Here is a 15,993-nt window from a genome sequence, read left to right on the forward strand (position 1 = left end):
CCCAAAGCATTGTTTCCCGGATCTGGGCGAAACTCCGGAAAAAAGTCATGGGGGGGGACGATATAATGTGTATGGAAAATTTTTCTACAATCGATCTAAATCATAAATTTTAAAGAACCTTACACTTTAGTTTTTTTTTTTTATCAAGAACGACTAAAATGATGCCACGCAAGTACTAGGCTCCTTTCTTAAGAACTGTAACTTTCCCACATAACGTTTGAAAAGTGGAACTGCATGGAAATCTTCAGTGCTTGTAATGTTTGATTTATCCTTAGCGTTTGGGGTCTGAAATTTGGTTGCAGGGTGTCTGCGCTGATCGAAACAATTACTAAAATTGGGGGAAAAATGTAAGTGGTCGTAAACTCAGCGGTTTGAGCTTTTTCCTTTAAGCAAAAAACCCCCGGGTTTGAGTCCCCGGGCAGGTGCATATCGTTTGCGAGGGGGTCGAATTCATGACGTCTTCAATAAAAGGTTACAGCGATTGGATAAACGACCTTTAAACCCTTTCACAACGAAGACGGATATAAAAGTATATGGAACATTGTTCAGGTAAAATAAAACTTTGAAAAAAATAAAGGTTTTCCTTTTTTAAACTAAATTTCAAGGGGAAACTTTTTCGTGGTGGGTTTTCCAGTCCGTAAAAATTTCCAACAACTTTTGGCCCGGTCCTAATTAGGATCGCCTATGTACTGTATTTTATAACATTAAACACTTTTAAAAAGTTCCCCAAAAATCTTTTAAAGGCTTAAAGAACTGAAAATTATGCAATGATGATCTGGTACTTTTTTGTTAAAAAATGTACACATGCGTGGTTGATATGAGTGGCCTTTCGAAGAAGGTAACTTTGTGTTTCCCCGAAAGGTCAAAAATTTTCCATTTGGGTATTTATGAAATCGTCTCATTGTATTAATTATTGTATGGGATTTTTATAATTTAAAAATGGGATACCTAGAGTTTGGGTTTTTTGATACTGCACATCCTCCCATTGGTTTTTCATTGTGGAAGTAACAAATTAGACCATTAATACTTCTTGAGTTATGTTCCGGCAAGAAGGTGACGGACGCCCGTCGGTCGGCAGACGGCAGCAGCGACGGAAAAGTGATCCCTATATGTCGCAGCTACTTTTTAGCAAGGGCAGAAAAAAATGTTTAGTTTTCGTACTTGTTTAAAAAATACTCACATTTTTTATAAAAACGCAAACCAATATGGCTTAGTTTAGTTTAATAGTTAATTATAATCTCTTTAATGTTTATACATGTACAATAAATTATAAAAAAAAATGAAATCATTATCAAAACATATTAAGGTATTTGATTTTGTGACTTAACCGAGTCTGTTATTTTAAAGCTTTGAATGTAATTGACGCATTTATAGATCTATATTATCAGAATATGTCAGCATTTATAACTTAATCAATCATGGAATGGCTATAGTCCTTAGATATACAAAATTTAGGTCAATACTGATATGTTGTTTCAGTAAGGAGGTCTAAATGAATATCTAGCTGACCAGCAAAATGATATGTCACTGACCTTCAGAAAGAATAACATATTACTCCTGCACGATAGTTTAAACGACAACGTGTTTATATTATTGGTTGATTGTTATGGTCCCATGCATAACTGAACTGAAAAATGTTGTCAATGATACAAAAAAAAGTGCATGCTGTCATATTATACAAACAGTTTTTTCGTATTAAAAATTTTTTTTAATGAAGAAAATCATGGTTATCAAACAAGTTATTCGTTGGTTATCGGTGGGGTTTTATACAAATTCCGCATCTTTTAAAAATAAAAAAAAATTTTTTCAGTTCAAGGGGTCATAAAAAAGTTTTGAACACATGGTTCGATTAAACCCGCTGCAGACAAACTTATGGTTTATTCCAGAAACCTAATCGACTTTTGATATTTGGAAAAGAAAAAAGTTGACATTTAAATGGAAAAACTTCTAACATGTCTACTTGTCAAAATAACATACGTTTAGCCCATAAAATTCCAACAGTGCCATTTTCACTGTAGCATTTCTGTATATTAGCCTATAAAAGGGGAAAAACACCCTTTCCCAGATCTGCATCTTTTTTAACAATATAAAAATGTTTTCATTTCAGTCATTTAAAGACAAAGATGTTCTCTGCCTGTTTAAATGCTTTGACGTGTACGTTCCCCTTGGGGAAAAATGACGTTTTACGTTACCTCCTAAAAACCGAAACGGTACTTTACCCCCCCCTTTTGTCTTACGATATCTTAAATTTTTGAATGTCATGTAAAATATTTGGTACAGGACTTTGGCAATGAAAACTTATTTTAAAACCTACTTTCCCAGCGAAAATTTCTGCAGAATTGTCCTAGATGCGTAACTTGTAAACAGCGTGTTCGTTCCCAAAATATTTGCACTTTCGGGAAACGGTTGGGCAAGGATTACCCAAAAAGGGAGGGGGTTTCTAAAATTTTATAATCCACTGAAAGACCTTTTTAATGCGGGGTTTTGCCGTTTCTTGTTTAAAAAATTGGGTCAAAAAAGTTATAGTGAAAAAAAAATACCTGAAGCGGGGTATTTTTTTGCACTTTTGGTGACGTTATCCGATTTTGACGGGTTTCCCCACCCTGTAAATCTACCTATGGTAAAAGGAGGTCACCCAAAAGCAAAAAAAACTTCATAAAGTTTTTTCCCAATTCTGAATTTGAAATTCCCACATGAGTGTTACCTTTAAGGGTTTTTGCTGTTATAAAATTGTTTTGCTAACTTTTATGTTTAAATTTATATGTATAAATTTCGTATTTTCGTTATTAAAACAACATAAATTTTATACTATTGAACAAATACTGAAATGCAATCCATTTCACACAAAAAAGATCTTTACCGGTACATAGATTTTGGCAATTTCCAAATTTTCCCAATTTAGGCAAGACTCTTAGAGCATTTTCACAATTCCACTGGTGTTGCTGGTATTTCCAAAATGATGAAAAAATTATATACAGGTCCCAGAAATGGCACAAATTAGCTATTTATTGAAATCTAGCTATATATAGCTAGTATTAGCTACAAAAACAATAACAATGATGCAAAATGTGTCAAATGCAAACTGGTTGTAGTAGCATCCCAATGGTTTATATGAATATGATGGAAGACTATAACACAAAACTAGGATCTTTGCAGTCACAATTTAATAAATGCATCAATATCTTGTGATAAATCAGTATTCACAGAAGAATGTGTCACTTGTGAGAATCATTATTACATCAGACTAATTAAGAATTAACTTACTGCGGCTAAAATTCGCAACAAGTACTGATACTGCATAGATCTGTTCTTTGCTATTGTACTTTGTCTCTATAATCCATTTAGAGGGAATGATAATCATTTTTATTAGATACTGACATACTGAACAATTGCTTAGGTTTTATAGCTATTTCTCAGATTTAGGTATATGTATCCTGGCACAACCAGTTTCCGACCGCTTAACAAGTTTTCTGTCCTATAAGCTTTGTACAAATGCAAGTCCAAATATTTGGTTTATTGTCTCACACTTTCTATCAGCATAAGTGCTATAAAAGCATACCATTTATCATTCTGAAAATTTACAACCTAAATACGACCATGGATGGTATTTTCCTTCCAAAAAAAAGAAACAGCACTAAACTTTTACTGTAGTTTCATTACACCATGGCAAACATAGAACACTCACAAATCAAGTCTGGTAACAAACATCAATACCAACATGGCAGATCAACATACTGTAGGTACACTTGCCTAAATTGGCAGCAAGATTACAGGGGGTAGGATACTAAAGTAAATGGCAGACAAAAGTTCTGTCTCTGCTCTAAACAGTAAAACAATCATAGCTGATAAGTTTGGCTTCTAAAGAGTTTTATCATACAAAGCCTTAGCTATAGGCAGTCAAAAATAGGCTGTGGTCGGAAATAGGTTGTTTGGGAATAGAGCTAATTAACCTGCTAACTTGAATGATTATAGATATATAAAGTAGTAACCTTTGGTCTAGTTCTGGCTACCTTAACTTTAGTGACGCTGTTTTTACTTTCTGATGGTCGCGTCCATTAAGTTATGACGAAATCCCATTTGGTTTACTAACCAGTATCTAACCGCAACATCTCGCAGTCTCTCATGAGAAACTGATGACGTAATGCAACAGTTCAGAACATGTTGTTATTTTTTGAAAATCAAGATTAAAATTTCACCAGATTTATGAATTTAATCTAATCATAAACATAACCATTTTCGATAAAATTCATAAAAACCATACCTTAGAAGGTTTAAGTTCTCAGAAAAGGTCAATAAATAACATTTCTATACCGCCTATTGGTTTACAAATGAAGAATACCCTGATCAGGTGACAACTGCAATGAATGCCCTTTATCCTGTGGACATGCCACGCTGATTTTTCTTTATCAGCAAGTTGCGTCACGGCGAGTGCACATAGGTAATGGGAATCAATGAAGTGTTAACATTAATTGATAAAGCGTTACCCGTATTGAGCCTGCATACTGTCAAAAAAAGGCGCCAATTATTAAATTATTGTAATTAAGCGACCAGCTGAATACCGAGCACGTGAAAAGTGTCCTGCAAGATTTCTTCATGCAAACTTTAAATTAGATCATTGTTTAATGATTGTACCTTAACTTCAACGTGAAAATCCACAAATTTAAATGAATTGGGAAAGTAAAAATAAGTTTAGAATGTCCATTCACGATTCTAATTACACCCGATGACATATGCAATTTTTCCAAAATTCGCTAAAGAAATTTGACTTTCAATGCAATTTTTAATGAAAAGTAGCATCATTATTTGAGGAACTATCTCTGGTTTACCTAAGTGGATCAAGTAACTGGCAAAAAACAACATTTCAAACGACATTCCAAAAGTGTACCAGTATCCGGACAGTACGTTTTTGGATACATTTTTACAGAGTGTTTTAGCACTTTTCTGCTAGATCTAACAAACAAAAATATTGAAGAAAAACCTCATCAAATTAAAATGAATTTTGAGAAAAATTTATTCACAATATGAGATTATATGACCTGAAACAGAAATTGTTATTATGCTGTAACATGTTCTTGGTTGTAGTAGCTATTAATTACGTAGTATTACTTTATAAGAAAATATAGTCAATTGTATCGATGTGTTGGGGCAGGACTCTTGTATTTTGAAAAAGGACCCTTCAAAATTTGGACCCAAGGGTCCCAGGACTCTTGGGTTTTCAGGTCTAGTGGAACTCCTGGTTTTACTGATCCGTATAATATGCTCGTTTTTCAGTTCCCCAGATGCGTGTATGCAAAGTTACTTCCCTTCGAAAAAAAATGTTGCATAATGCACATCATACAGTAAAAAGATCACGGATGCACCTGGGGCGAAATGCGCAAAAATAGATTTGCTTTTTAAGCAGCATGCTCTCAAAAAATAAACTACTGTCACGGACACCGCTGTTTCATCAGGGCCAGACATGCACAATCAGGTAGATACGATGAAGGGAAGCTCTGCTCCGGCTGCTGCTGAGACAATGTCCGTGGATACTGCTAGTGCTTCTGTTAATGACGCCATGTGAACCTCAATTGGATGTCACCTAACTGATTTAATAAAAGAAATAAAAGTTGCCTGTTTTCAATAGATTATGTTCTGTATAATACTTCTTATATATTCGCATTAGTTTGATATCTGTAATACTCAATTGACCTTAATTTAAGGGGTTATGATCAGATGTCATATCTCCAGAATGAATTCCCCCCTCCCTTGAAAACGACGTGAAATTCCCCCCTCCACGGGCCCCGGCCCCAATCCCCCAAAATGTAGAGAGGGCCCTGGACGACAAAATATTGCAGACAGGGGTACTAGCTAATTTGAAATTTGCGTGTATATCTTAATTGTGATCAAGTTATGTTGCATGTATTAATTTTATGCCAGATCAAAAGAAAAATGGATTTAAAACATTTTAAAGTAAAAGCTGAGTTCATTGCATTTCATTTTATGAAATTATTGCGTGACAGACTTCTGGCACGATTCCTGGTTAGGTTTCAGTTAGAGCTGCAACGATTCACTTAAAGCTCGATTCGATTCGATTTCAATATCAAATATGTCGATTTGATTATTTTAGATTCGGTTCATTTTTTACTTATAGCTGCTATTTGATATTTAAAGCAGGGCTAGACACTAACTTTTTTACAGTGGTGGTCCGAAGGACCAGCAGCTTTTGCAAACTGATGGTCCGACAGAATTTCAGGTGGTCCTACCAAGATGGATGTTGTTTTTTTTTAAGTTAACGGAACCAGTAACATATGAGACCCCCTCTTCTTCAATGGAGTACTTTTTACAAACACTGCAAAACATGTGATTTTTATATTATTATTTTGATAAACATCTGCCATTTAATTATTAAATAATTTTGAAAATCAAATTTAAAATAAAGATGTCAATAAAGAAGATTTTTTCAGCAATTCATATTTTAAGTGGGTGGGGTTTAGCTTCAAAATAAGAGCTTTTTTTTTTTTGCAACAGTTATCATTTTTTCTTAAATGCAGACTTTTTATTGACTTTTCATTAAGATTGCACTAGAAAATCTCGTTAAAAATGTCCGGAAATCACGGCCGTGAAAACGGGTGACAAATTTGGAAAACGAAGGTACATTAAAATCTTGATAAAATACATGTCATAAATTTCTTATTTTTTTTTCATTATACCTATTGAATACTTATAATTTCTGCTTATTAAAAGCATTTTTATTTGTTTTTGCCAAAACAAAGCCTTGGTAATGATAATAAATTAAATAAAATGCTATAGATCGTAACGGCCGATCGGCTTATATAAACGTGTCGAGCACATAAAATAAATGATTTCAATGAATTTGTTGTTCAGGTATAATCGCCTAGACATAACAATACAGCATAAGCTGTATACCGCTAATTAACAAGTTGTACAAACACGATAATAGGCTGCTTTGTTATAAATTAACTTTTAACTTTTTGATCAATAAACACTTTTGATAATGACGGGCATTATAATTGTACTAAATACAAACCGCGAGATGACAACGTGTCAGTCGGCGCGTGGCATAAGTGACATATGTCAGTAGCTAATTAATATACGAAGCTCCGCCTACTGCAATACTTAAGCTTATGGCGGCAAACAATATCTAAATTCACTGGGATTTTGACTGGCACAGGGGCAGAACTTTCGAACTCGAGACGCATGAAAGAAAATTTCCGCGGGTCACGCCGACGCATGGGACATTTTCTGTGCGAGTCAGATATGAGTTTTTCTCGATTTTCGCGGGTCAAAATCCGGAACCTCGGGTCTACCAAAGGCTGCATACTGTACTGATACCTCAATAGTACGTAAATGAATAGTTCAAGCAGATAGATAAGTTACCGTGTTCCATTCCCGGGTTTTAGTACCAGCGTTACATCTGGGCATTCCAAATTTCAAGAAAAAATACACGGGGAAAACCAAATTCTATTTTTAAACTGCAGTACCGTGAACAATTCAATGTTTATTAATTTATTTTAAAAATGACTTGCTTGTAATTTTCGGTTGTCCGTTGGACCACACAGATTCGAGAAGTTAGTGGTCCTACCTGAAAAGCACTGGTCTTGGACCAGCGTTAGTGTCGAGCCCTGTAAAGGATGTTTCATCAATGTAATATATATGAAAAACTAGAATAGTAATTCATCAAGAACAAATTCTAATTTTAACTTCCTGTTGACATATTTTAAATAACTCGGACATAGATGGAGTGTTGACAACATAACGGAACAGAAACAGGAACACATGGAACAAATAAACATGACAGAACAAGACTTACATATGCGTAAATGCATTTTACTGGTGGCTTTTAGTTCTGATCCCCCGCGGAAACCAAAATGTTTCCATACCCTTGATTTGATTTTCTTCGGAGCATCTTTCAGCATGGGAGACGCCATGTTACTTGTATAGTTTAATAAGAATGCAATTCTATTATTGATTGGATGCCAGATTTACTACTGACCAATTGTAGGCCACGTAACAAAAGTCGACATGTGTAGAATGCGGATACAACGGGGCATTTGTGGCATGTATTAATTTAAAACGGTCACACATTAAACCGGAATCCACCTAAAAACCGGAATACACCGGAATACACTTTGCATAACCGGAATACACCTGTATTTTTTAATTTAAAGGTATTTTTGAGGTGTTTTTGATATAATTCAATCATATTTATCATAAATAATTAATATACGAAAGGAAAATAAAATACGTTCACGCAAAATAATTTTATACGAGATTGAAGTTCGGCGACTGCGCCGGAAATTTCCATACCGAAATACACCCGTATTTCAATAATAAATGGTATTTTTGTAGGGGCTATTGCAGAAAACATTCGAGTATAATATAAAATAATTAGTTTACAAAAGGAAAATGAAATACTTTAACGCAAAACGATTTTATACGAGATTGAAATTTGGCGAGCTTACGGAAATGTTGCACGCTTACGTCGCTATGACTAGATACCGGAATGTTGATTATTGGAAATTATTTAATAGTTTCTTCACATTTCATTTAAAAAATGAAAGAAAGAAAATAATTTATTATAAAAAAATATCGATATTCAATTTATAAATGAATTATAGACAAAATACGGGTCAGGACATAACCGCGCTGATCGGAAAGGGCTTGTCATATGTTTATTATTTGAAATTATTAATTGTTTCTTTATATTTCATTTAACAAATAAAAGAGAAAATAAATTAGGAATTATAAAAAAATAACAATTTTCAATTTTAAAATGAATTCTAGACAAAATACGAGTGGCATAAACCGCGCTGATCGGAAAGGACATAACATGATCGGAAGGGGCATGTCACATGTTTATTAATGGAAATTATTTAATTATTTCTTCAGATTTCGTATAACAAATAAAAAAGAAAATAAATTGAGAAAACAATATCAATATTCGATCTTTAAATGAATTATACACAAAACACATGTCAGCGCATAAACCGCGCTGATCGGAAAGGACCGGCCATATAATTATGTTTATTATTGGAACTAATTGAATTATTTCTTCAGAATTAATCTGATAATCTAACATGTTTAAGAAGAAAATATATTTTGAAAAATCAGTTTTCAAAAGAATTATATCATGTTTAATATATAAATATACAAACGTTTATTGTGTTCATTGCAATAGCACAATTAATATCCTTTGAATATATGCGGCGTAACAAACACGTGTCTCTGATTAGTCCCGATAGAGTTTGATTGGATTATCACACCTATTGATAATCAATTAATCAGTATATTTAAAAGCACACACAAGTGACATGTGACAAATAATGTCTAACGAGGGAAGTGCAGTTAAATATGATAAGCTTTTATTTAGTTTCATTTAAATATCGATATTATTGCAAATTGAAAAATTGAAGAAAAACAGGTACATTCAGTATAATTTTTATTTTTGCAAGCGAAAAGCTTATATAGCCATATACATATATACTTAAATGTATCAACACTTACTCAATGTTTTACTAAAACAGCGATGAATTGTAGATTTAATCATACATTGGCCTAAATTTTTTACAAGTTGACATTCCAGATACACCATAGAAGGCACATTTATATATTAATGCATACTGCCCTTGGTATGATTTTCCAGGCGTGTAACGTAACTGTCACCAAATATTTTTGTCTATGGTTAATATATCATATTATTGAATGAAGCATATTTACTCGACGGCAGATTATTTTGACAACGAAAAGCCGTAAAAACATCTTTAACTTTCTTTAAATATTTTGATTGATACTATAGCAATCAGTGTCCACTCAACATGCTCAACTTGTTGATTGACAGGTGACATTCGAATAACATGCCTGTTCCTTATTAACAATTATAAGGTACTTTTAACAGAATGATAAGCAATAAGATTTAAAAGTATATTTCATATTGATTATTATTAAAGTTCAGTAAATAAAGATTGGTCTGAAAGAGAGAGAAAAAAAACCCGATGATTTTAACAACTCAGAATTTATATAAGTATCATTATTTCTTCATTCATGGCAGTAAAATAATTCCTCTGTTACCTGAAATATCTCATAAAGGAATATCATATTAGCATAAAAAGGTATTTTGAAATAATTTGAACTAAAAAATTGAATCTTGAAAGAAATTTACCTACCTAAGTTGAAAGCTAACAAAATTATGGCGATTGTGGTTCATCCAATAGTGCGCAAATTTCCCGTGCACTCAACAAATTTTCAACCTCGTATAAAAACGTTTTGTGCGTTTTAATTTGCTTTTGTAAATTAATTATTCATTTTAGATATGATTTAATTCTGTCATAAACCCTAAAAATATGATTGATTAAAGAAATACGGGTGTATATTACAGAATTTTAGGACATGGAAATTCATTCACCAATGCGCAAATTTTCAGTGCGCACGCCGGTTTTCAATCGTGAACAAGACGTAATGCGCAAAAGTATTTTAATATCCTTTCGAAAATTAATTATTTATGATAAATATGTTTGAATTCAGTCATAAACCACTTCAAAAATACCATTTGTTGAAGAAATACGGGTGTATTTCGGTTATGGTAATTTCCAGAGCGGTCGCCAAATTTCAATCTCGTATAAATCCAGTGTTCGAAATTCACGGTAGTCCGACAGCCCGTGGCTACCAAATTTCAGCTCGGGCTACCGATTTTCCACAGGTACAAGCCCGACTGGGCTACCGAATTTTCTTCATTTGTTTTTGTTTAAAAAAAAACATTGTATTAAACGAGTACTGCATCGTGATTTTCCAGACTGAGAACACTTATGGAATTATTGTTTTTGCATCTCACGTGTTGACAATCAAACACAGTGTCCCAAGACGTAACGCAGCTCTAATTGGCTGAATACAATCACCTCTAGCATAAACAGATAATTTGAATTAGCTTTCACACTTCTCGCGAAAATCTCACAAGTACCTGCAGTAGGTGGAGCTTAAATTATGCTATCAGCATGTGTGTAATGTGTATTCAGCACTCAGTATTACAATTACAAATGTCAACAGTCCGATTTGCAGTAAATTGGCGAGTGCGGACCTAAAAAATCGGCATAACAGTTTAGATTCGTTTTGGCAAGGATGTCATGTCCCGATGCTTTTGGACTCTGACGATGCTGATCTGGACATGGAGTATTTCGAGTTAAAATCTTTCAAAAAAGAAACATGTACTGTATGTCTTTTTTATACTTCAAACATGCATAGAGATGTCTGTAAATAACAAAATGTTATATTGTGCAAAAATTATGTATTTTAAGGTGTTAAAGTTCGGGCTTAGGAAAATTGGTGTCGGGCTTGGAAAATTTTTAATCTGGTAGCCCGAACGGGCTATTGGATTCAAATCTGAATTTCGTACACTGTAAATCGTTTTGTGTTAAGTATTTTATTTTCCTTTTGTAAACTAATTATTTTATATTATACTTGAATGTTTTCTGCAATAGCCCCTACAAAAATACCATTTATTATTGAAATTTGGGTGTATTTTGATATGGAAATAATAAATTATTTTCTTTCTTTCATTTTTAAATGAAATGTGAAGAAATATAAATATTTCCATATACATTCGGTATCTAGTCTAGCGAATAGCGTGCAACATTTCCGTAGTCGCAGAATTTCAATCTCGTATAAAATCGTTTGCGTTAAAGTATTTCATTTTCTTGTAAACTATATTTTATATAAACACGAATGATTTCTAAAAAAAAAAAAAACACAACAAAATACCATTTATTAATAAAATACGCATGTATTTCGGTTATGGAAATTTCTGGCGCGGTCGCAGAATTTCAATCTCGTATAAAATCATTTTGCATGAACGAATTTTATTTTCCTTTCGTATGTTAATTATTTATGATAAATATGATTGAATTATATCAAAAAACACTAAAAAAATACCTTTAAATTAAAAAATACAGGTGTATTCCGGTTATGCAAAGTGTATTCCGGTTTTTAGGTGGATTCCGGTTTAATGTGTGACCCATTTAAAATGCGGATCGAATCGAACTTTGAGGTGTCTGTATCGAATCGGCGAGTTTAAAACCAGTTTTTCGATGCATCGGAGCGAATCGTTGCACCTCTAGTTTCAGTATGGGATTAATTCTACATCTACATCTACATCGGTACAACCAACAATCGATTTCCGATTATGACTGGTCGGCCTGTCGTTTCAGCCCAGAGATCCATAACAGCATATAAACATCTCCGATCAGAGTTTGTTTCGCTACCTTTGGTCAATTTCCCTGCTATTTCTTCGCCTATATCCTGTGTATCACTGCTTTTCTTCACTGGGTCAGGATATACAGGTTTGAATAACTGATCTGGTTCTGATGGCACATCTTTCTGACTTGTTACTTTGGGCAACTTTGGACCCCGTTTTAATTTCGGAGCTTTTTGCACTACTCTTCCCTTTACTTTTCTTCCTTGAGGACTTCTGTCTTTTCTTTTTGAGCTGTAACTTGATATTCTTATAGTGTTCAAACTGCACAGGCAATCAATCATTCCATTACTTCTTAGAACTTTTGTTGGAATCCGAACTCGGAGGTCGCGAAAACTGTTTCGTAACATTTTATTGTGTTAATACTTTCTTGTCATTTATAAAATCATCCACCATAATAATGTTTATGTTATATCACTAGTCTGTTTGAAATCTGAGCTTAAAAACATTGCCATTTTCTCCAAAATTTAATTAAAATCACATTTGACATTCAGATTCACAGACAATCACGTTTTGAAAAAAACAATGGCGACTAATACCACCCGCAATTATCGCTATCATCAATGCAGGCGGTCAACTTCAACGCACAGGCACGAGTATCGGACCTGGGACAAAAATATGGCCAGGCTGATAAAACCATGGTTTTGATCCTACATGAGTCCAAAATGAAAAATTATAAAGTGAAATATGACCCCCTTCAAAAAATACGTACATACATATATGTCTACAGTATACATATGTATCTTTTGAAAAGAGGGCTCATATTTCACTACATATTTTTCATTTTGGATTCATTTAGGATGAAAACAAATGTTTTTAACAGTCTAGCCATATTTTTGTCCCTGGTCCGATACTCGTGCCTGTGCTTCAACGAAGTAGCATACTCTCCAACGCCTCTGTGGACATCGACTGGAGACAGTTAAAAACTGCATATGACAGAGTGAGAAACGCATCTTCAACGTGTGTTGTTTAAATGACTTATGCCAGACATGTCAGGACATGAGATTTTTGGCCCAAATGCGATTTTGGTCGAAAATGGGTTTTTCAGCTAATCTGACAGCTTGTCATTTTCAAAGTAAATATTTGCTATTTGACAACAGAAATCAGCCGTTGTTATGGAGAAATTACAACTTTTCGGAAACCATATTTTCGTCTAACTGTACCAAAATAGAGGCAGAATATCTTAATGCAGACTCTTTCTTAAAATAAATATGAAGACAAAATACATAATGAAATAATTAAACAAACACAACATGCAGTTAATGAAATTTTCTCTAAAAATCGTTTCCACAGCAACACAGTTGTTAACCCCAATTTTAGTAGTTCCTTGATAAATCCAGCCAAAACTAATATATAGAATGCAAAGTTAATATACAGTCAACATTTTCTTGTGTACAGACAGAGTTCAATGACAACTGTTTTGTGCACAAAGTCTTATGAATGTCACAAACTGACAAACGGGCCTCAATGTCTCTGTAGTTTAAATGCAGGTATATTGCATCATCTTTTTGTAAATTTTTAGTTATTGAGGTAAATGTCAGATTTTACGCATACAATACCTTTCTTGTTTTTCTGTATTTCATAACATAAATTTCCATATAAATTTTATCAAATTCGGTTCAGTAATAAGAAAGTTGATATTTTTCAAACTTCTGTAATTTATGTTTTTATCACCTAAACCCCTATAACGGGCCTTAAATTGACCAATTTAAATCCGCGCCAAAGTATTCGGATTTCCCGGCTATATCGTGGAAAACGAAATAGTCAAATTTCACGGCTATGTAGTGAGTCCCGTGAAATCCAATATTTGGCGGGACATAACCCTACAAATAGACTGGACTAGATATCTTTAGGGCACACCATTTTTGACAGACGAAATTATATCACTTTGATTTTTCTTGGTAGAAATTTTGCTCGATCGAGGTAAGAAATTTATTTGTTAGATTTTTGTATCATTTTTGAATTACGATTTTTATTTAGTAAATTTTGGTTCATTCTATAGAATTTTGTAAACGTTTACTTTTCGGCAAGAGATAAGATAGTTTCGGTATGTCAGGTTAATTTATTAATTTTTCAGATTTTTGTAAATTATTTCGAAAGAGGAATCTCAAATTTTTCGTTTTTATAAGGTGTAAATTTTATACTGAAATTTGGGTAATAGATCTATAATTATTAGAAAATTATCTTTGTCATAAATCGTATAAAATCTGGAAAGTAGATCCCTCGGAAGCCCCGAGAACAAAGCAAACAGTGAAAATTGCAGACTCGGTTTTATTGAAGTCAAACATTTCGTTGTAAATTATGGAACGCCGGTACTGCATTGCATAATGTATAAATGTATGTGTTAAGTCTAGTACCGTGTATTTAATAGTAATTATAATTTGATATTATTGTGTGCCAGTCTATAGCATATCTATAGGCTGAACACCACTAAATCCAGCTGTTCTTTATTTCATATAAAATCCACTCACTTCATAACGGTGTTTCGACATTTTCTAGCATATCAGATTTTCAGACACTTATATTCCCATAAAGAACTAGATCGCTACTTTAGAAAAACAAAAAGAAAAGGGGGTGTTAACTTTTATATAAGAAAACTACAGTTCGTTAAATACAACCCGCTGAATTTACTACTTTTCGCTTCTTTCAATTTCTCTTTTCGTGACATTAAATTCTTACGCCGCCATTTTTATCTAGCATGCGATAGGAACATGCCGATTTCATTAGAATGCAAAGTGATACATACTGAAACGCGGTAGGGTAAAAGTAAGAACGTTGCTGCCGAGAAAATGCACTAGGAAAGGAAAAAAGATTAGTACTATTTATATTTGGACTACTTGTGACTAGACCTGCGGAGGCTTTTACATTCTATTTGGTAGTGATCAGCCTATAAGAGAAAATTTTTGTTTTGATTTTTCCATGAATTTGCATTCATTTCTCAAGGGTTTAACCACCTATTTTCACAATGATTTGCTTTGTTATTGGTGAATAAATATTGAGAAAATATAGAGAAATGGACAATCATTAACTGGTCACCCCCATCCCAATAATATGCAAAACTTAGCCCTGTGCAAGCAATATTTCAATTAATTTTACCTTATTCGTGGAATGTACATTTAAATCCCATTTTATCGATATGATGTTTTTCATTTTCATTCAGAAACATGCTAATTTCAATATTAATTAGACTATGAAGTGCTTAAAATGCGAGGGGGAGAGAGAAAAAGACATTTAACTACGTCCTCTAAAACGAACCAAAATAGTGCCACCTGTCGGAAAATTTCGATCTAAATCAAAAACACAAGAAATTTAAGCGTTTTTCAGCCATTTGTTACCGTTTTACAGCATAAAGAATTGATTATGGCATTTCCATCATTTTCGAGGGGTGTCAGAAAATAACATGTATTAAATTTTTTGTTTGATTTTTCATGGAATTTGCATTCATTCTCAAGGTACACCTATTTCACAATGATTCTGCTTGGTTTTGGTGCAAAATATTGAGAAACATATAGAGAAATGACAATTCTTACAGGTCACCCCCATCCCCAAAAATATGCAAAACTTAGCCCTGTGCAAAGCAATATTTTCAATTAATTTTACCTTATTCGTGGAAATTTACATTTAACATCCAATTTTATTGCGTTATGATGTTTGTCTTTTCATCGGAAAAAAAATACATGCTAATTTCAATATTAATTAGACATTGAAGTCTAAAATTGCGAGAGGGGGGAAAAGGACATTTACTACGCTCC

At 33.4% G+C, this 15,993-nt stretch overlaps 1 protein-coding gene across 1 annotated transcript in view; it reads right to left on the reverse strand.

Moving 5' to 3' along the window:
• Positions 1–12,759, reverse strand: part of LOC123547348 (ATP-dependent RNA helicase SUV3 homolog, mitochondrial-like) — a 51,585-nt gene extending 38,826 nt beyond the window's left edge. Inside the window, exon 1 of the mRNA XM_045334373.2 lies at positions 12,252–12,759. Coding sequence (XP_045190308.2) covers positions 12,252–12,591 — 340 coding nt within the window. The 5' untranslated portion in view covers positions 12,592–12,759. The remainder of the gene's footprint in view (positions 1–12,251) is intronic.
• Between the last annotated feature and the right edge of the window lie 3,234 nt (positions 12,760–15,993).

This window comes from Mercenaria mercenaria, chromosome 9, assembly GCF_021730395.1.
Source record: "Mercenaria mercenaria strain notata chromosome 9, MADL_Memer_1, whole genome shotgun sequence".
In the NCBI taxonomy this organism is placed as follows: Eukaryota; Metazoa; Mollusca; class Bivalvia; order Venerida; family Veneridae; genus Mercenaria; species Mercenaria mercenaria.